The sequence below is a fragment of the Lipophrys pholis genome, assembly GCF_963383615.2.
Source record: "Lipophrys pholis genome assembly, chromosome: 6".
In the NCBI taxonomy this organism is placed as follows: Eukaryota; Metazoa; Chordata; class Actinopteri; order Blenniiformes; family Blenniidae; genus Lipophrys; species Lipophrys pholis.
In genome coordinates, this window is record NC_137629.1 from 28,612,012 (window position 1) to 28,634,220 (window position 22,209).

Genomic DNA, 22,209 nt, shown 5'->3' on the forward strand with positions numbered 1-22,209 from the left:
TCCCGCGCCGAGCACACAAGAGCACGAGGGACAGTGTTTCCCGGTGCAGGGTGTTACAGCAAAATACCAGCAGCCACGTGGGAAATGCCACCTTAAGAGTATGATCCAGTAAGAGTTGGTGTCAGTCACCATTCACCCATTTTCTACATCAATTTCTTCAACTGGACTCGATTAGAATTAACAAGAGGTGAAAGCAGGGCTCACCAGTTCATCGCAGGCTAAACCAGTCACATCCACCATGGGAAAGCCCCCCCCCCCCCCCCCACTGACTTGAACCCACAAGCTCCTCACTATAATGTGAACCACGATCATCCAACACCCACTCATCCCAGTTCATGAAACAATTTCTGATCATGTCAAAGATAAATACCATGAATTATTTCATTGTGCACAAAAGGCAATTAAAATAAATAAATAAATAAAAAACAGTGGCCGAGCATCTCTTCAGATCACTTAGCTATATAATCTTTGTGCAGCTTTGGCTGTACTTGTTTGGTTTCTTCCAGTGACTAACACGTGTCCTGACAACTTTTACAAGTTGTTTTATCTTTTATTGTCATCATTATCAAGTGTCTTCTGTTGGCAGGTGTCCCAAGACACTTGCATGCTGCGGTCCATGGATAATCCAGCCAGGATTAGAACACATATTTTACTTGCTACGCTCCCATCTAATCAGCTTTCTCATCCAAGTGTAGCACGTTGACATGGAATGCAAATTAAGAAAAACTTTCTCTGATAATTAGAGACACTCAAGTGTAAAGTAGCATTAAATCAAACTGAAGGACAAAAGTCGTGTGCTTGTGATGAAACCAGTGTAATAGTGTCCGATATTAGTTATGCATGTTAAGCTTTGACGTTATGATAATGTGCATATTAAATATTTCAATGTACTTCAGATTTATTCGTTTCTATGCAAAGCTCTGAATGTCTTTGGTTCCATGTTACAATTCAAATGACAATCCCTGATCAAAACATCATGTAGGAAACCTCCCTTCATCATCATGGAATCCAAATAATTCGGAATCTGTGAAACCATCTTTAAAAATGAAAAATCACATTCAAAGCAATAAAACAAGAACAAACAGATAAAGAAATTATTTTAAACAGTTTTAAGTCAATACACAAAGCTAAATATATTTAATATTCTCTACAAAAATCCAAACATTGTCATGCTTTGTCAATTGTAGATAAATAAGATTCCGGGGAATAATGCAGCAGCATCAAAAAAGGAAAGATGGCGCTCCGATCACGTGTTTTTTGTCTCCGTGGTGTGAATACTGTGAAGCATCTACACAAACTTGAACTGAACCCTTTCAGAACAAGCAAGTCTCTTCATTAAAGCCCTTATGTAATAGTTACAATGTGTTATCACACATAGAAAACACGATTCCTGGTTAAATCAGAGAAACCATTATTTTGTGAAAATGTCCAGCCGACACAAACGACGCAGCAAAACACTGTCTACATATGCATTGAGTTCACTGAAACAAGAACAAAAGAAAAGGGCGTATAAAGGCAGATTCACTCAACAACCAGGTGTTTTTTTGGGGGGTCAGCACACTCGGACTGAAGGTCACAACGCGCCTCACAGTCACCTGACCAGGTGAGAAGTTAACCAGTAAATAATGATTGGCTGAAACACTGCTGTTGCCACAGTGATATAAAGGCGGAATTGAGGTTTGGCACTTGATCCCATTCCCATGGACTCAGAGGAGATGGAGGGAAGGATCTTCATCTTCAGAGAGCGAACCTGTTGAAGAAGTCATTCAGTTTCAATCGAGTTATTTTTTTTAGATTCACAGTCACATCACTTATAGAACACACAAGTAGTTAGACCAGCATGTGATCCCTCAAATAACCCGACAGTCAAGTTGTGGCATGATATTATTTTTACTGGTACATGCATATTATTAGTGGTTAGAGAAATCTGGATGGTTTCTTCTTGTGTGTATATATATATATTGTTTTCTTTAACATTAGTGGAGAATAGAATAAAATTACTTACAATGAAGAACATAAGGGCACAGGAGGACCAGGCCAGGGCCACAAAATAACCATCGCTGCCAAACAGTAAGCCACACAACACAGTGAAGATCATCCTGATCAGGAGAAAAGAAGGGAACATCCACACAGTAAACCACCAAATATCCAGACAGGCCATAAATCTGTAAATGAGTTTAAAACAAGTGCATCTGACGTCAAGTTTACCCGACGTATTTGTATCCACTGTAGGCGATGAGGTCAAAGGTCGAGAGGTCGCTGTGGACGGTCAGCAGGTACAAACTCAGCAACATCACCAGGACCTCGATGATGATCCACACGAGGGCAGTGCTGGCACACAGTCCGAGAACCTCCGGGGTGAATCTTCACGTCGAGCCAACACAAATCCCATTCAGCTTATCTCACACAAACACACTAATGTGAGTCATGAATGAAAACCACAGCAGGAGGAATTACTCACCTTTTCTGAATGCCAAGGGCCATTCCAGCGAGTAAAATGTAGGTGATGAAAGCCATCGCTACAAGAATATAAAGAGCCCACTTTAAACGTTATGCAATCAATTCAGCACATTCTGCCGTTTACGGGTGTGTGATGCTGACTTGGTATGTAGAGATCAGGTGCGTTTACGTCCTGTCTCGGAGTGAGTGGCGTGTCTCGATGATACCGCACTTCCCAGTCCTGCCAACAACACAAATATGAACCGATCATCAGTGTTAAGAATCAAATGAGGCTTCGTCTCACCTGAGGAGTCTAAATTCAAACAAATCAGCAAATAATTCAAGTTGAAATTATTCGCACAACCATTATATGCACCTGTGAAACCAACTTACTATGGTAAATTAATGAAATACACACTCAAGGGTGACTTTTTTTCATGGGTTGTTTTGCCGACAGTGTGATAAATGTGAGTTGTAATCACCAGGTAATAGTGAGCAGAATGTTGAGTGAACACTATGCAGCTTGTAAAGAGAGTTTGCACATTATCAGAGCACAGAGTGTTTGGAGAGATCACTGAATACACAATCTGAGTGAGCTTGGTGTCCAACCACAGCACTGCCCTGTTCATAAATAAAGCTGGAGGAATGATAAAAGTGGCAGATTATCTTGGGTGTACAGTATGGACGGGACTAAAACATGATACCAGTGAAAAAGCATCACACTGTTTTTGGGCTATTTAAAAGTTCTGTGTGTGAGACGGAGTGTGAAAACGAGAGGCTGAGATTACCTGATGTGTATAAGGGAACATGAGGATCATAAGCTTCTTCATGACATATCTGGTGTCCACTGCAAAGAAGTATTTCAGCTTGTTCACAGACATGTATCTGCTGATCTGAAAAGAAGGAGAGGCGCAAACATTAAGTTAACAGATGAGATGAGACAGTCTGCCAAGGATAATAAATATTGAGTCAGTCATTTTTTTATAAAAAGGAGGTTGTGCCAGGTCTCGAGGTTATGCATCACTTTGGTATGAAGCGTGTCGACGCTGCCAATCCGGTGAAACAACCCGGGATTCATCCCTTTCATCCCACAGGTGACACGTTAGTGTCACTTTTACATTAATGTGTCACGGTTATTTCCGAACCTGATTGAAAACCTGTCCACTGGAAGTGACACAGGAAACTTTCCATTTTAGCTCGAGATATGACTAATACACGGAATATTCGAGCGGAGTTTAGAGGAAGGAAATATTGGAGTGCTCTCAAAGTCAGTGAAATAGCAAATCTTTGTGTCTGAGTGCTTCACAAATTATTAACTTATGATGGAAATAGCTCCCTTCAGTGACACTCAAAATCCCACAAGAGCAAACTCTTGCAAACAAGCAGGCTCACATTAGCACAGCTGTACTGTAGCAATTAGCAGAAGTTAATTATTTCAATCATTTTTTTTTGTTTTATGAAATTCTGACTGCAGCTGCTTGAAAGTGTGAATTTTCTTGAAACTTGAAGCTGTATGAAAGCTTTATAGAGCGGTAGTGGTTAGCACGGTTGCGGCAAAAGGGTTTTGAGCCCGGGTTTTTGCAGAGTCAAGATGTTTTAGTTTTCTCAGTCTGAAAACAGGTTTTTGGAGTTATTTCGTAAGTGGGTGTGAATGTGTGTGCAGACTGGGGACATGGTGCATCCTGCCGTCACCGATTGTTAGCTGTGATCAGCTCCAGGGAGTGTAGATTCAGTGTTGTTAAGAGATGTTTTTTAATATTCTGGGGTGGCAAAAGTTGAATATTATTTTTGTAATGGCAGAGCTGCTGTATAGGATCCCATTGAACAGAAATGTGTACTTATTGAAAAGGCTGAGGAGTTTAAATCGAGGGTGGAAAACCCGCATTTTCTCACCTCTTTGTTTACCATATCCTTTCCTTGGTTGGCCAAAGAGGAGCCGTACATCATTGCAGCGTTGGCCATCGGGTCAGCAAAGAGGTTGTTCATCTCAGGTCCTCCCTGCATGTCGTTGGAGGTTCCCTCCATATTGTATGCAGGCGTGTAATAACCCTGATTGCTCATTGGTGGCGCCGCCGAACTGGTGTCGTCAAACAGGACGGAGCCTGCCGGAGGAGGAGCTGCACGAGCTCTGGGCTTTGCTGTGGAAAAAGTTGACACGACTCAGTCTGAATTCCATGAAAAAAAACAAAAACAAACAGCGACATGACCAGATAACACACAAACTCTTGAGTTATAGCAGCTTTGTTTAGTTTAGTTGTCCCTCCGTGTTTACACCCAGTTTAAAATCACAGTGCAAGCGAGTTTGTGACTGGTTGGAGTTCGAATCCTTGTACCAAATACCACTGAGAGTTGGATCAGGGAGGACATCAAGTGTAAACTGTGGCGACCTTGTACGAGAGCAGGCACAAAAAAAAAAAAACAATGTCCCAATGCCCAAAGTCAATGCAATCAGTCCAAGTCCAACAAGAAGCGTATTCATATCTGCCAATCAAATCACAGAACACATTTATTATCATTCTATTCTTCTAATCAGGACTTTATGACTTAAGCTTCAACCAGACAAGATGGGGGTACTTATCAATAAGACGGAATGAAACTTCTGAGACGAAACAGTTGGTGATTTCTAGTTCTTCACATGAACACTCAAATATAAGAAATCATTGATCAGCCCATGTGGTACAAAAATCATACATTAATCATACATAAATACGTACGTACATTTAAGTAACACCACTAAAATTTGGTCAACTGTATCACAACCAATGAGATCCACACTTAGATAACCGTAAATCCCTCATTTCCTACCTCAGCAACTTCTAACTAAAAAGTCGTTGACGTAATCCAGCCAAATAACTTGCATCACATCAGCATGTGCCCAACCCTGCCAAACGCTCATTATTGGAAAAAAGATCAAAAGTGTGCCGAGTTGATAGGCGTGGCAGAAATGTGCCAAGGAGGGAAGAATGGGGCGTAAAGGTGAGACAACTGTCAGTAGCTTAATGGCATCTTCCAATTCTGCAAACAAAGGAGTGAAGAGGAGTAAAAAGGTAAAAGACTTTACAGAGTAATTTAAAAAAAATCCTGTTAATCTCAGCATTAAAAAGAAAAAGAATGATGTAATCGTCACATATACAACTAATCTATCTCATAATTTGCTCTCTGTCTTTAACCCATCCCTAGGCCCGTCAGGTTAGGGTGCTCAGAAAGCGTTAGTGGTGATCTGCCGGCTTCCATCCTCGGCACTTCAGTTGAAAAAAAACATTAAATCAAATGTAAAACCACATCATGTCATTTCCTGCTCCAAAAACAGTTTACTGCTTACTACCAGTTAAAAACTCAGCAAGTGACATACAGCGAAACAATCTTACTACTAGTCAACAATACATGACTGTGAATGAAGGCTCATGTACTAACATTAACATTTTGTTCAGTACACTACACAACCTCTGTATGATGTTAGATAAAACAGTATTGCTGTTATAAAGCCTGAGTTTTATAGGTTTTACTCATTGATCCCTTTGTGACACTGCTCTTTTTGTGACTCCCATTAGAATGGCTGATTATTAGGTAAAGGTGATCAATAACAGCAACCTTATGCTTATTTTAGAGGTGTGCCATTTCATATAGCTGATAATGATCCTAAGGTAAAACTCATTACGATGCAATAAAAGTCCTATCACACTTGATAACATGGCATTCAGCCAAACAGTGGTGCAACATGTGAATGACTTTTACACGGTGTGCTTGTGCAGTGATATTTCAAAAGATAATTAATAATGTTACAGTGAGTGGCACAATGAGGTATACAAGTACAGGCTTCTGGGTGTTTCTGTGTGGAGTATGCATGGATTTTTCTTTTTTCTTTTCATGTGCTACGGTTTATTCCCACAGTCCAAAAGCTTTTATGTCTAAATCATCTGTCTGTGTGATTGGGAGTGTGTGTGTGGCTGTCTGTCTCTTGTGTGTTTGACTTGCTCTCGCCCTTAGTTGGCTGGGATCAACCCCAGGCCTCTGCCACATTTAAATGAGAAAATGTGAGCTGTGTCTATTAAAACTGAAAAGCTTACAGCTTCATAGAAATGTTTTACAGACACAAATTGCATAGTCAGATTTTTGTTATTTGTACATGTAGGCTTTTCGGGCATTCAAAAAAACCACGATGACAATCAGACCAAACTAAAATTTCAGTTAAAAAAAAACTTTTGAAAGAGTCTGTCATTAGTTCCTGACTTACAAATAGACAGAAAGCATGCCTGAGAGTGGTTAGTCCTAAAACCATTAGATCATTAGACCATTGTTGACAAGAGCACATCTTCTTTCAGCTGCTCTCTTTAAAAGGATCACCATAGCGGATCATCTCACTCCATCTCACTATGTCCTGCACTTTCTCTACTGTTATCCCAAACGTCTTCATGTCCTCTTTCAAGTCTTCCTCTTCTCCTCTGTCCAAAATATCCACTATCTTTCCTCAGCACAAGTCCAAACTCCTCAACATTAATTGTCCCATCTGCCGACGAACAATGAAAGTTTCACCATCGTCATCTCCCCCACCTCCACCTCAGTTGTCACCAGTCTCCAAAAAAACCCAACTATCATAGCAGCTCACCTTATTGTCTAGTACATCTTTCCTTCTACTAAAAAAGCTTTCACACTCTGGCTGTCACATCCTTTAGTTTAAATTGACAAAAGATGCAGAAGTCATCATTAGTGTTGTCACGATACCAACATTTTGGTATCGATACCGATACCACCATGTAGTTCAATACTTTCGATACTTTTCCAAATAAAAAGATAACACAAAAAAAGTCATTAGATACAGCCTGTCTTAAGTAGGCCCAATGTCTTTAAATGGTACCAGCCGGGCCCAGTATAGTATCGTTTTAAAGGCGTCAGTACCGCGATACCAATACAGTACCGGTATACCGAACAACCCTAGTGATCATATATGGTCACGTGCCCAACATAAGATTACAATTTTTAATATCTATATCATTGAAACTGGTCATGTGATGGTGTCATGGTAAGCAGCATAATCAGGGTTTTCCCATTTCTTGGCTGATATCAGTTGGGAACAGCCCCAGCCCACATGAACTGGACAAAGTGGCACAGAAGATGGACTGGGGTATCATTAAAATGCTTGAGGTTTGCTGAACCTATTGATGACACAGTGCGATGCAAACATAAACATCACAGGGGAGAAATTACAAGAGACATCGGCTTTAAGACAGAAACAGAAAAAAGAAGTCATTAGGCTTCTTAATCACATTTGTTTGGGAGAAATTATATTGCTAACTTGCTTAAGTACATGGATTGATGCTATTTGTTTGTCACACCATCCAGCAACTGATCTGCAGTGACCTTTTGACTAAAGGGCATAAACTAGGTCAGAATCATACCTCTAATTCATAAAAACAACAGGGATGCGATTTGTCATTAGTACAATGGACTGAAATGCCATTATGTGCCAACAGTCAGCTGGATGTGGTTTGTGTGAGTGTAACTTATTAGGAAACGTATAGGAAGTGGATAGGTTTCTTTATTATGGTAAATACAGGGGGTATTTCAGGGGGATTCCTGTTTACACTTACTTGCTCGGTGTCCCTGATGTGGCAAGTCCATTGCACCGTGTTCAGCCGTTAGCTTCGGATAAAAAAAACAAAAAAAACAATGACACGTTAGCGGCACACTTAAAACATATGCATGATATAAAAAAAACCAAAAAACACGAATCACCCCGGTGTTATAAACCGTGTCAGATGTTAGTAAGAGTCTAAACTTCTACTCCTACACCTTCATTAAGTGGACGCTGCTGCTAAACTAGCCACTTAGCCACGTCAGCTAACCTCATAACTGTATTTTCAGCTGATACTCGAAGAAAGCAGGACAGTCAGCATACACGGGTCAATAACAAGCGTTACACAAACACACACGGCGTACGTCGAGGGGTTAGTTACTGACCAGGATGAAATATGTGTGGGATACGCGCTCTTACCTCCAGAGCTAACGTTAGCGTGTGGCTAAGTGTCTCCGGCAGAAGGCAGTGGATCAGTGATCCCGCCCATCAGCGCGATTAGCGGCTCGCGCAGTCCAGTGCCTGCGTGGCAGTAAACAGACAGACACACAACCAACACACAACACTCGCAATAAAATACATTCTGAAACGAATTACTCATTCTCACGTTACACACTTTTTTATTGGTACTAGTACTTCTATGATTCTTATTTTGTATGTGTACCTCTGTAATTTGGCTCATAACACCATATATCTGCTGTTAAAAGTTACACCACTGAGTGTGCCGACAATTTCACTCATCGTTTATCAGTATTTTTTTTGGAGCAAATACAATTATTCCTTTACTAAAGAAAATACATGCATTCAGTCTGCAATTATAAAAAAAAAACAGTGACATTTTATATGTAGTTTTGTTTGTCTAGGAAGGTGGTTGCTCCAGGTTTATCGGATGGGAGAGGCCCTTCATGGAGGAGATCAAAGGTGATGAGAGGAGAGACAGGCACACAAAATTTCGTCTGGAATTTTCTAGTTTGTTTAATTTTTTTGCGAGAAAAAAACATATACATTAATATCCATCCATCCATCCATCCATCCATCCATCCATCCATCCATCCATCCATCTATCTATCTATCTATCTAGCTATCTATCTATCTATCTATCTATCTATCTATCTATCTATCTATCTATCTATCTATTGTTTTTTCTTTCTTACACACACACCCACACGTGTGTAGTGTACTAGAAAAGTCACTAATAGTTAGTAATAAAAGGTAGTTTATACTTTGCTGTTCAGTATTTTCTTAACAACAGTATTGTTACTCCTCATTTAAGAAGCAGAAACTTAAAATACAACATTGTAAAAATACTCCTACGTGAGTGAAAGTCCTGCATGAAATGTACCAGTATATATATTGTTATCCTCAACTAATGATAACAATGATGGTTTAAAAATTACATATTTTTCATTCAATTTATTGAAACTCTTTGTCTGTTTGCAAGTTTTCTTGTGTGGCCGTGCGTGCGGGTGTGTGTTTCTCTGAGTAGTCCAGTTTCCATTCACAATCCAAGGAATCTAATTTGGTGACTCGCTATTCCCCGAGCTGTATCCTGCCTCCATCCAGTCTGCTGGTAGCAGCTCCAGCGCTCTGCCATTCTGAAATGCATGAATCAGATATAACACAGAGGATTGGATACCGTTTGTTTAGGTCAGTCAGTGCTGTTATTGGTCAAACCTTCAATCTGCATCCACAGTGAGCTCATCCAGGTCTTACCTATTGTTACACAAACATTATTTCACAATGTGTTAATTGCGGTATGTGCAAAACCAAATGAATTAAAGTGGGTATGGCATGAAAATAATGTTGGGCTCTGTGAAGCACGTGTGTCTGTGTGGGTGGGAGTGTGGGTGGGTGTGGATGAGTAAACGTGCATACATGTGGAGATGAGTAAATTACAAAGGAATCTACACTTCCTCCATCTCACCACAGAAAATGTTAACTTTTGGAGGGAAAATGTGGAGCTAAACAGAAAACAACCACTTACTCACACTTTTATATGCAAATAAACAAAATATCTTAAAAATAAAATCATATATTAAATTAGATGTCAGACTTTAAACAGACTTTTTTTCAGATCAAATAAAAGGTTTTTTTTTTCTTTTGTTTTTTGTTTAAGTGAGTAGACGCAAGGGAGTGTAATCAGGGAACATAACAAGTTGTGACTTGTCCACCTTTGGAGACATATAAAGCACCAGTGTCATCACTGCATTCCTGAAGCTTGAGTCATGTGACGCTTACCTTTAACCCATTTACATTTCAGACAACTCTATCAAACATGGAACAAGGAAAAAAAAAAGTGTGTTGCGTGTGTCCTTGTTATTACAAGGTGTTTTATTGTTGAAACCTGAGACCCACTCAAGTGAGACTGAAAACCATAAGTACAGACGTTGTAAAATACCTCACCCTGCCAGCACATGGAGTTTTTATTGCAGTCTCAATCATCAATAAGAGATAAGGAGAAACCGGAGTTGACTTTAGTACCCCAAGTCTTTCAGGTGGATTCCAGAAATTAAAAATACAATTTTGCTTTTACTTTTTCCATTGTTCAAGACACAAGAGACTTTACTTCCTGGCTTTTCAATCTGCTGAGTTTTTCAAAAGATATTGACAGTTCTTATTCTTCAGGGAAAAATTTGTAATAAAATGAGACATGAGGACAGTCAGCAGCCGGAAGAAATCAGTCGATGCTGGGAACTCTGTCCTCAGGGACTGCAAGGTCAGCAGCTGTTGTGACAGACTAAGCTTACCGACTCTACAGCACTTTAAGACCTTTTTTTTTTTTTTACAAAGTACTCTATTGTGCCTGCAAGTTGGAAACAGACATCGAGGTGGACGGTGGAGTAATTGAGCAGCTTTTTTTTGCCAGTCAACTGACTCATCTCCACAAACATGCTGCACATTGATGTGGTTTTCAAAGTGAGAGTGACTGCCAAAAACCTCGACACCATTCAGCACATGCGCCGCCTTTTGCCAAATTTTCGGAGTCTATTTCACAACTCATTTTATGTCACTTTCACAGAGGTATTAGAAGCTTGCAGTTATATGGTGAAACATTAGAAGGGTGGAGGTCATTCCTGTTGCGTCAAAGCTTTGTACCCAGTACTTCTTTGTAATATTGCATGTTATGAAATTACAAGTTAATACATGCTGAGTAACCCCCATAATTTTAAAGAAGATACTGAAGATCGACCTCTTACAATGGCATTTTTGCACCTGGCAAACTCGGAAGCTAAATAGAAACAAAACAAAAAGCATGTTCAGTTTCAGATTGAAACTTGAACTCTGACCCAGAGTTACTGTATCTTCTGAACTGATCTTTGCTTTTGTTGTATCATCTCTCACATGTGAGTCCATTCAAATTAAATTATCCACTGAATAGGACATTTGAAATGTAGATATTACACAGCTATCACGTAAGAAAAATGCTGAAACTAATAAATTCAGTATTTTAACTGACAGAAACGTTTGTTGTCTGTTGAAAACAGTTTATGTGAATAAGAAAGTGACTTGTGAAAAGAAAATATTCGATGGTTTTGGATTCTGTGCTTCGGAGCCTTTCTGTATCGTGTTTACACGTTATCCTTGACCGTGCAGGAGTTTAATAAATGGGGACATTACTTTTGCTGATAAGTGTGTGTTTGTGTGTGTGTGTGTGTGTGTGTGTGTGTGTGTGTGTGTGTGTGTGTGTGTGTGTGTGTGTGTGTGTGTGTGTGTGTGTGTGTGTGTGTGTGTGTATGTGTGTGTGTGTGTGTGTGTGTGTGTAATGTAAAATGATATAAAATAGACATATTAAAAAAAACTGATTTAACAGTTTGAACATACTGATTTGGACTAACTTTAAAAAAATGAACTTACCACATTATGCAGGTGTTAAAACATCTACATACACTCAAAAACAAACTGCAAATAGCAGCAGTACTTCCACTTGCAGCTGGAAAGTGTGGTAGCATTTCCACGACTGCGTTTGAGACCATGAGGTGAAGCTGCCTGAGGAATCCCAGCCCTGCTCTCAGGAGGAAACTCTCTCCAAATATGGGCAGTGACGCGCTCCAGCCCTCCATGTGACACGAGAGACTCCAGACAGCACTAAATTCCCGTAAGTGATGAGGGGCGTGGCGAATCTAAAGAACCGCTTTAAGAGTTTACAACCTCACAAACACTCTCAGACTTCCAATTCTGGATGTGTGACTAAGGAGGAAAGAACCAACTGAAGAGTGTCTTTGGACGTTTAAGGGCGATTTAAAAAAAAACGAAGCGACATTTCCTTCCCTTCTCCCCTTCGAAAACTATCCGGCTTGGACTCGACCGATTACCGCAATAAGGTGGGCTTGCCCAGAGTTTGAATTGATACACTCAGACTCCTACCAGAAAGTCATTCCGAGAAACGTGGGGCTCATATAGCCGCAGCTGGACTTGGTTTTCTATCTCACTGAAACGGAGAGCATGTACCGAAACTTTGGGAGTCAAGGAAGAGGAAACCCGCCGTTCACCGGCACCGCATCTGGGTCAAACTCTGCGTCACTTGGAAGCACCATCACCCCCAGCACCCAGCAGGAGCAGGTAGGTTATATTATATTATATTATATTATATTATATTATATTATATTATATTATATTATATTATATTATATTATATTATATTATATTATATTTAATACAGCACTAAGCTTGAACAGGTATATTGTGATGTCACCCAACAGTGCTACAGGTTGAAGGTCACAACAGTGTGACTTAAGGCAAATATACTAACAACATGTTGATAGCTGCTAATAATTTTAAAACACAAACAGACCGTGTAGTTGAGCTTGAATAAAACTGTGTTGCATAGAGGCAAGGATATCATAAAATAGTGTTAATCTTAGTTTGACATTGTGTGGATTCACTGCTGGGCTGGCAATGTATATACAGATATGAATTATTATATGCTTCCAAAAGTGAAAGATGAATATTTAACTAAATCAACTAAATAATCAGGATCATCTTTACAACTTCTTTATAACCTGTAATATTTGAATTTAACCTCACACAGTATCTGTTCTGTCTGTCTGCAATTGATGTTTATTAAGGTCAACTGTGAGGCTATTATCAATGTCTTACATTACACCTTTTTTTTCCTCTACACAGAAATTCACAATGGCAGGCAGCAGCCAGTTTGTTCCCAGCCTTAATGCCATCACAACCAACCAAGACCTTCAATGGCTGGTGCAGCCCTCCCTCATGCATCCACCGGGCCCCTCACGATCACCAGTGCCTCCTTACCCGACCCTGTCAGGGGCTAGGGGTCTGGGTCCACCACCTTCCCATTTCCAGAGCCATCTTCTCAGACCTGGAGTTATCAGGGCGGCTGCGAATAATTCGACAAGGCGCAGGAACGACGCCCATGTAAGAGAGATTTTGATCTTGCTCTGCTTATCATGGACCTGAAGTAATTCTGCTGTTTGGAAAGTGCGAGTTGCATCAGATGAGATAAAGTTACAGAACAGCCTCACATTTTCCCTTGAGGGAATGCAGATACAGAGGGGTGGATGGTGGCTCAATCATTTCTATGTAACTAGTGTGTAATATCCTGTAATTCTCAATGACACAACTGTGTCATTTCCTTTGAACATACACAGTACACCGGTGAATTTAGAAATAGGGAAATTAAATTTATGCAATAATACCTATTACATCACAATTCACCTCTTAGGTCAAATAAAGTTTAGAGGCACAAGTACAAGGTCTTATATTCTTGGTTTGTTCATGATGTTAACTTTGAGTCATTGTTTACTTAGTAAAAGTATCACACTATCTTTCATGTTTGTGTACTTGTTGTTAGCAGAGCGTCGTGCGTAAAACTACAATGATCCATTTTCATTTTAGGAACAGCATCATTTTGCCCACAAATGGCTTTTCCAGGTTTTTTCAAGCATTTCATCAGGCACACGTTGACACACATCGGCATCACAGAGTTGTAATTTCATGCTACAGGAAGTAGACTGTCATGTGACTCACGGGGGCAAGTCATTTTCTGTGACTCACACCTGAGTCACTGCTGGGGTCTGAGCATGACTCATCACGCCAGAAGGGCGGGAAATATTGGAGCAACAGCAGTCATTCACTGGGGCGCAGCTTGAAGTCAGAGCTAGGGTGTTACAAAGGCACAAAAGCACAGACGTTTCTAAATCATTCAGCTATCGTGACTGTGATGACTCATAGTGCACACATGGTGGTAGCATTTCTACTGTGTTTCATCACTTGTGCTGAATTCACAAGAAGGATCCCTGTAGTTTTGATAATCCAGGACAAACTGTTTCCTAAAAGCAAGGCAGCCAATTTCAAGCCTGAAGTTTGACTCTGTCGTTTAATTCTGTCCGATTAAATCTATTCTATTTCCCTATGCTTTCTTTTTGTCGTCTTCACAGCTGTCTCACGAAGAATTGGAAAGACGCAGAATAAGAAGGGAGCGGAATAAGTTGGCAGCAGCGAAATGTCGCAATCGTCGTCGGGAGTTGACAGACACGCTGCAAAATGTGAGTGAGCACTGTGCCACTGTCATAACATCAACGATGTGGAAAGATTACTTAAAAGTACTAATGTAAAAGTACAACTGAAATGTTTGTGGTGCAAGAAGAAATAGTCTTCAAACTCTTTGAAATGAGTATATCTGGAAATTTTGGAGAACGTGATCTTTCAGATTAGGTTTGTATTAAATAACCCCAGTTTGACCTTTAACTTGAATATAATGTCATATTTCAGACGGTGTTTTGTCCTTAAGCCTGTGAATTTGAAATAAGTGAATGGCTTCATTCATTGAGCCTTTGTAAACAAGTGTTTGCCTCATCCCGGAATGAATGAATCTAAATTTGTCTGTGTTTCGCTACTCTGTGCAGGAGACTGATGACCTGGAGGATGAAAAGTCACGTTTACAGAAGGAAATAGCTGAATTACAAAAGGAGAAGGATAAGCTGGAGTTGGTCCTGGAAGCTCACCGCCCCATTTGTAAAATAGAGGACTCTGATTCCGATTCTGATGTAAAACACCCACTTTCCTCTATGGGAGCCATTAAACTGGAACCAGAAGACCGCAGCAGACCCGGACCCTCATCCAACCTGTTGACAAAGATGGAGAAGCCCAGACCGAAGATAACCATCCCCGCCAAGCCTTCAACATCAACCATCTCTGCTCTTGTCACTGAATCCGAGTCCCTCCACACTCCGGTCCTCACATCCACTCCATCCTTGCTGTCTTTCACAGCTGGGATGGTGTTCACTTATCCTTCTGCCCCGTTAGACACCAGCGCCCCCAGCACATCCCACGCTGCATCGCATCAGGGAAACATCCAGTACCCTCAGCCCTGCGGGGTCGCTCATCGTCGCAGCAGCAGCAGCGGTGACCAATCGGATCACTCCCTGCACTCGCCAACCATCCTCACCCTGTGATTGACGGGTCCGTCACCCTCCAAACACTAATGTTTATTTCAGTGCAGTCGCAGCGTGCGAGAAAAGATCCCAGCATGATGAAAATCATGATTGCAATAACCATTTCAAAATGAGCACCTGCTGCACTGCGTCTCTTTAGAGAGTTGATTGTGTTCATAGATAACATGCAAACTAGTGGCATTGTCAGGAAATGAATGTTACACTCTTCTATTTTTGATATAGAGTCTTTATATTTCTCACATTGAAAGCTATACGAGATGGAATGAATGTGTTTGAGGTTCCTTTTGAAAGCATTGCATGCTGAAACTATTCTCTAAAAATGTATACACGCTTTATAGAGTTTAACTGTGACAACTGTCTAATCAACGGAAAATTCATGATGACGTTACCTTTAATAACTTGTTACACTAATATAATATTTTACGAAAGTCCTCATAAAGAAACATTTGAGCACTTACAAACAAATGGTCGCTATTTTTGTATGACCGTCTAATAAATTAGAAATTTATGACAAAGAACATTATTGACCACTAAGGCTGGGCCATAGGAGTTGATATAGGTTATTGAATCACGTATTTATTTTTGAGAGTGTAATATATACTTTTTGGTAATGTTTGTATTTTCTCTAAAGAATGAACTGATCTGGAGGGCAGTGCCTTACTTTTCTCTTTTGTTTGAACTGTACTACTCTTTTACAAATAAAAAAAACAATTTCCAAACCTGTGATGGTGTAAAATTATTGCTGCTGAACGAACAACCTGGAAATGTGTTTTAACTTTTTTTTTTTCTGTGGCTTGGATTAAACGTAGCAGGACTGACAAGTATGCCTGAGCTTTCACTTCTCAATGGTGGGATGTGTGTACTCTTCACCCTTTATCAATCAAGTGTTCACATCTGGTAACGTCCACATTTCTTCCTGTTTCTCCTAAACTAATGATGGTAAATCAATGACAGTGACAAAAAATGTAAACAAATACTTTTTCTAAACATCGAGACGAGTCCTGCTCGTGAAAGATTTGTGGAATTTGCGAGAATGACGACACTGAAGATTGTCTAGTTTTCACTTCTCATAATACGTACAGTGAGGATTTGTTGTCCCTTTTGCTTTGGAAAAGCATCTGGCATCCCTATTCGATGCATGCTTGTCATGCATATTTTTTTTAAAAACAGCTAATTTAACCATATGCACTATGCCTATGAATTATAATAAGTCTTGTTAATGGTTCTTTTTGCCAATGGGACATTATTTCATATGCATATGTGTCACAGTGGGACAACATTTGGCAAAAAGATTGTTGAACCGTTACAAACTTCAGTGAGAAATGTATTATTTATAAAAAACAATTGTTGCATTTCTTATTTGTTTTTAGTTTTTTCCGAGTTTTGAGTTGTTGTTTACTTTAACATATACATAGTATTTAATGGTGTCTATAAGACCAACTCCAAAAAGTGACAAAAAGTCAGTACCATTGCCATTTTCTTTTTCCAAGTATTTCACTGAATGCCCTATTAAGGCATCATTTTACATTTTATCTGGAGTATTGTTCAATGTGTATAACACAGTTTCATGGCCACCCCCCCCCCCCCCCCCCCAGCAATTAAGAAGCAAAATAATCATTACTGAAGGTATCATTATTGTCAGTGAATGGAAGAGTTTTATGACTGCAGAATATATCAACAAACTGTAATAACTGCTCTCTGACCGTCAGCTGTAAACACTGCCATCTCTGTTCTCCCGTTTCCCACAGAAAACTAAGTGAATCTCTCCCTAATACATCCATGGCTCAGAGGGCATTGGATTGCTGGAATGGGGTTAGAGAGAGAGGATAGAGATGGAAAGAGAGCCACTGAGAGCTGGTGAGCATGAAGGAGGAAAAAAATAAATAAAAAAATCAGCATGCATGCTGCTGTCAAAGGACGTCTGCGCATCACTAAGTGGGTAAAAGCATTTCTCCCCTCTTCAGCGCTCCAGACTGTACGAAAAGGGATCCTAAAAATAAAACCGATGAACATCCATAAAGTCTGTATGACATGACGGGAGCATCAATCAAGAGCAGATAGTTCAGGCGCGAAGGTCAAAACAACAAGTGCGGAAATCAATCCTTCATTCTGTGTCGTGTAAACGTAAATGCCCCTTTGTGCAAAGTCGAACACGCAAAGAAAGGTCAGAGCAGCACAAAGTGTCATACTCACTGTATTTAAAGCTCTTCAGTGCACTACGAGCATAGCCCACCAATAAACAGCTAAACAACTAAATAAATCTGTTCTAATCCATGTGCATCATCTATGATTTAAACTGAAAATTGGTTAGTAATGCTAGTTAACACAGATAAACCAAGATAAAGAAGGGTCAAAGTTAAGATCATCCCTAGTGTCACAGATTAAATACAAAGCATGAGTTACAGAAGAGAAAGGTGACAAGCGCCAAATCAAACAAACTCTGTGATATGCAACTGAACATCAACGTCATAAAAAAGTCATACACGTGGATTTAAACAGCCTTGAATAGAACAGAATAAAAATCAGCAAAACTTGTAGACCTTCCAGTTTGATACAAAGAGTTTCCAGTTCAATTGTTTTATATATATATATATATATATATATATATATATATATATATATATATATATATATATATATATATGTATATATATAAAAAGTGACAGAATTTTTTTCCAGTTCTGCTTTGAATGAGGTCCAAAGACATCAACTGTGTCTGATCCGAGACCTTAAATGTGTGCCCAGCAGCCCCACCCACAGTGAACCTGAAGGGCCTTTACATAAGATTGGTTTACAGGCCTGTACAAATTGTGACGATCATCATGCACATATGGCACTCCAATCCTGTCCTGAGGAAGTGAGTGCATAAAATATTACACATTATTGGGCACGTAGCAAAAGCAAATATCAAATAGTTTCTTTTGTTGTAATCACAACTCACCTATTTCAGTGCTATTGGAATTCAGTGGACTAAATATGGCTCAAAACTGGATTGACATGAATCTCTAGATCTGTGATTTAAAGATCCAAGATAACCAGTGCAATAGAAAGAAGGCTTCTACCAGTGTAGGCTAGTCCAGTGCATGAGATAAATTTATATATGTGACCCACTTTTTTGGTCCCATTTTTTTTTTCTCTCAACAACAGACCACTGAAAAAGGAGAATTCAGGAGTCATTAGAAAAAAACACTGTAAAATTTAGATACATTATCATCTGGCAAACATTTATTAAATGTCCTTGTAAAGTCCTGAAATGTGAGGTGTGACAGAGTCTTTGTCAAGTCAAAATTCCTAGTGGCACACAAAACTCTGCAGCATTCAGAAAGCCCTAATGCCATTTCTTTTTCCTCTTCAGATTAAATTGTCTGTCAGTCCACAGCCTCCTCTGCAGGATGGAGAAGCCCTTCGTTGCTGACATGGACACTGGGGTCAGTCATCAGGTGAGCACACCAGGTGAAGCTGGTCCGGACTGCCCACGCTGCCCGTGCTGGAGCTGCCGTCCCCGAGGTCCCGCGCCACCATGCAGGGCAGATTGAGCTCGGTGGAGCCTCCAGGGCTGGAGTCGCTCCTGCTCACGCACTCCTCCTCGAGGACGAGGCACAGCTCCTTCAGGTCCAGGTTCTCTTTCACCAGCCCGTCCTGCATGCGCTCCAGGTCGGCCAGCTTTTTCAAATACCCGCCCAGGTCCTCCCGCATCACTTTGGCGGCGTGGTGCCCGAACAGCTGCCACTCCCGGGCCAGCTTCTTCACTTTGAGCCGGTCGTCGTCGAGGAAGCAGCAGAGGTCCCGCAGCTCCACGTTCTCCTCCTGCAGGCGCTGGTTGATGACTTTCAGTTCCCTGATTTCGAGGAGGTGTCCCTGCAGCTGTTTGTTTACCTCCTTGATGAGCCGGCCGCGCTGGATCAGAGCGGAGATCTTGTCCGACTCCTCTTTACGCAGCCGGCTCACCAGCTCCTCTTTGGAGCACGCCAGCAGGTCCTCGTCGGACATTTTCGACAGTTCTCGGTTTATTATCTCACCTTCACTTCCCATTGTTTTTCAGCGGAAAAACAAACAAAAAAAAACCCCACAAAAAAAGGACACCTTTGGGTACCTGAGAATGAATCCGCACTGAGATGTGTGTAGATTGTAAGCTCAACTGAGCGCCATCATCATCTGCAGCCACTATGTTCCAGATGTCATGTATGCGATCAGAACAGCACCGGGGGTAAAAAAAAAAAAAAAAAAATCAAGGCAGAAACATGTGATGTCTTAAATTAGATGGTTTTCCTTCAAGGCGCACTGAATCCGGTGCTGTTTTGTGCGGAATCCGTTGTACGTTGTCCGTGGACGAGGCTTTAATGAGGCCGTGTATGAAAATGCAGCACAAACCCCCATTAATGTCAATCTGTCATCCTCTCAACGGCAGGCTGTTTCTCCAAAGGCCTCCGGGAGCACCACGCTCCTTGTTCCCCCTCCTCTCTGAAGGCGACACCCGCCCCTTGGGCTTCACTGTGCTAGATGTGTTCCAGAAAGGCCCGGTGAATCCTTGGAGACTTAATCCAGCCACCCTCCGACGCACACCCTGCAGATGTTGTGATTTCTTTTTTTTCTTTTTTTTTTTTACCTCGCTGGCATCGTTCTCGTCGGGCTGCGCGCCGCGCTCGCTCCGGCTGAATGAACTGGAAGGGGGAAAAAAACAAAAAAAAAACAGGAGCTCGCACGGTACGACGGCCTGCTAGTTCAAACTCATTCTCCCGAATGAAAAAAGACCGAGAGCAAAAACCCGATCCCACCCGTTATCCGCTCATAAATGCATCATCTGTGCTCATCCTCTGGAGCTGGACTGTTACCACAACAATGTCCGCCTGCGCCGCTTCACGGCTCGGACTCCCCCGTGCGTCAAAGCGCAGTGCGCCACCGGACTTGTGCCGCCTCAACACGAAGCTGCTTCAACATAAAGACCCCTCCTCGTTGTTCTTAAGATTTCACACACACTGGGGCATACTTAAAGACACACGTTTTGAAACAAATAGACCATAACACAATATATATAACCGATCTGACACTGTTTTCAATCTGAATACTGTGAAACGTTTGGCACAGTCACGATGCTTCCCAGGCCCGCCTTTATTTTGAAGTACTTGCACGGGAAGTTTCACTTTTCATGTTGAATTTGACACATTTGGTTTGATATTAATAAAAAAAATGTTTGTGGTTTTATTTGATGTCTCCAGTGGCTTCTCCACATGTAATCTTTACAGCCAATGACAGGGCCTTAAGTGGTTAGAATTAATAGGTTATGACTGTGGTGAAGCGGATCTCACTCCAAACTACATTATATATATATATATATATATATATATATATATATAAACATTTTGAGGATGAAGAACTGTTCCATGTGGGTTTTTTGTCTTTCTGTGGTGAGCGTGTGCGCCCCCATTTGGGTTCTAAGCTGTAGTATAAACTAATTCAATGAAAGCAAAACAGCCTGGGTGGGAATGATTCAGAAAGAAAATGAAAAGGGAAAGTCATGTGGTCAACTACAAACCCATCCTGGAAATGAAGACATACAGTATGACCTAATAAGGGGCTCAGGAACAGTACAGTTGTGCGATGAGAGACTCTTGCTTATTTCCTTTCAAAGAACACTGGCGGAAAGTGTGACTGCAGGCCTTTTTTCCATGGGTTTATGCTGAGGCATTCAGCCACATCCTTCCGCCCTCTGTCCCACCTCCATTGTTCAACTGAGGCCATAACAATGTAGGGTGTTAACCGAGCAAGGGGGATCTGGGGATGGAATCAGGGTGTCATGTGAGGTTAGAAATGAGAGTGTTGATGTGCAGCAAGAGATCTCACAAAAAGACGCGTCGACTGAGTTATTTCCACTGACATGTTGTGATTTTTGAAGGACACATGCAGAAACTAGGAGAGGGAGGGCGAGCATGGGGATTTGCAGGGATTTATTTAGATTAATCGTGGTAGGAAAAGAGAGCAGATTGTGTACGCGCAGTCAGAGAGCAAAGAGCACCCTGTAGGGGCCCCGTGTTCAGCATGAAGCTTGTCTGTGTGATCTGACACGTTCAGTAAGAACTGTGAACACCATCAAAGGGGCAGAGATCAATAATAGACCCCTGTGTATCTTCTATCTTCTAATGTTCCCATAACATGTGAAGGCTGTCTTTTATAAATTAAATAATGGTTGTGACTTGGATTTACACTATAACACCGATGCCAATGGAGCAGTCTGTTGCATGTGCAATATTCTTTTCTTTGTGTACTTTGTGCATGCCAGACAAAATTTTAGATTTAGGCATGTAGGGGCTGGGGGGCATTAAACCAAACACTCACACACATAGAGTCACTAATCATTCAAATGCATGTTTCTGAAATGTTGGAGGACCTGGACTAAACCCAAACACAACTAAACCCAATGCAATTTCCCCACAGAAACACCCCGCTTGGACTCAAACCAGAGATTTGCGATGTGGCAGGAGTGCTAACCACTACCACCATTCGGCCAGATCATAAACCTAAAAGACTGTTTGCCCATGATTGTCCCCACAAAATTCTCAATAAACGAATATGCATTCCTGGAGAAGGCATCTGGAAAATAATCCGATTTTGCAATTTATCCAGACCACACCCTGAAGTGCTGCAGAAGACACAGTACAGATATACGTTGCATGTGAGAACACTTCTGTTGACAAGAAAATAAAATTGTTAGGGTAAAAAAAATAAACATGAATCTTTTAAAAAGCCAGGGGAACACATGTTTTTACGGACCATACTTAA

General features: G+C 40.9%; 3 protein-coding genes across 4 annotated transcripts; 1 reads left to right on the forward strand and 2 right to left on the reverse strand.

Annotated features, from left to right (window-relative positions):
• Positions 1–533: 533 nt before the first annotated feature.
• Positions 534–8,557, reverse strand: yif1a (Yip1 interacting factor homolog A). Of its 2 annotated transcripts, none has more exons than XM_080465343.1 (9): positions 8,432–8,557; positions 8,028–8,079; positions 4,333–4,577; positions 3,228–3,332; positions 2,602–2,680; positions 2,462–2,519; positions 2,209–2,364; positions 2,006–2,099; positions 534–1,750 (listed from the first exon to the last, which is right to left on the reverse strand). In XM_080465343.1, exons 2-9 carry the CDS (start codon positions 8,056–8,058, stop codon positions 1,592–1,594), a joined length of 927 nt encoding a protein of 308 aa, XP_080321469.1. In that variant the 5' UTR covers positions 8,059–8,079; positions 8,432–8,557; the 3' UTR covers positions 534–1,591. The 2 variants fall into 2 exon arrangements, with proteins under 2 accessions (XP_080321469.1, XP_080321470.1); XM_080465344.1 differs by having other exon boundaries at positions 8,398–8,481.
• A 3,568-nt stretch (positions 8,558–12,125) lies between these two features.
• On the forward strand, positions 12,126–16,155 carry fosl1a (FOS like 1, AP-1 transcription factor subunit a). The gene is made up of 4 exons (XM_080465342.1): positions 12,126–12,571; positions 13,136–13,393; positions 14,416–14,523; positions 14,884–16,155. Exons 1-4 carry the CDS (start codon positions 12,455–12,457, stop codon positions 15,430–15,432), a joined length of 1,032 nt encoding a protein of 343 aa, XP_080321468.1. The 5' UTR covers positions 12,126–12,454; the 3' UTR covers positions 15,433–16,155.
• A 2,352-nt stretch (positions 16,156–18,507) lies between these two features.
• ccdc85b (coiled-coil domain containing 85B) lies at positions 18,508–20,256 on the reverse strand. The gene has a single exon (XM_080465346.1). It carries the CDS (start codon positions 19,462–19,464, stop codon positions 18,862–18,864), a length of 603 nt encoding a protein of 200 aa, XP_080321472.1. The 5' UTR covers positions 19,465–20,256; the 3' UTR covers positions 18,508–18,861.
• Between the last annotated feature and the right edge of the window lie 1,953 nt (positions 20,257–22,209).

Excerpts from the sequence above, each read along its gene's own strand:
- yif1a (XM_080465343.1), bottom strand. The coding sequence starts at position 8,058 with ATGGACTTGCCACATCAGGGACACCGAGCAA. Across the intron at positions 2,681-3,227 it reads TGTTCCCTTATACACATCAG|GACTGGGAAGTGCGGTATCA; the intron begins GTAATCTCAGCC and ends TGTTGTTGGCAG. Across the intron at positions 2,520-2,601 it reads ACCTGATCTCTACATACCAA|CGATGGCTTTCATCACCTAC; the intron begins GTCAGCATCACA and ends ATATTCTTGTAG.
- fosl1a (XM_080465342.1), top strand. The coding sequence starts at position 12,455 with ATGTACCGAAACTTTGGGAGTCAAGGAAGAGGAAACCCGCCGTTCACC. Across the intron at positions 13,394-14,415 it reads GGCGCAGGAACGACGCCCAT|CTGTCTCACGAAGAATTGGA; the intron begins GTAAGAGAGATT and ends TCGTCTTCACAG. Across the intron at positions 14,524-14,883 it reads TGACAGACACGCTGCAAAAT|GAGACTGATGACCTGGAGGA; the intron begins GTGAGTGAGCAC and ends TACTCTGTGCAG.
- ccdc85b (XM_080465346.1), bottom strand. The coding sequence starts at position 19,464 with ATGGGAAGTGAAGGTGAGATAATAAACCGAGAACTGTCGAAAATGTCC.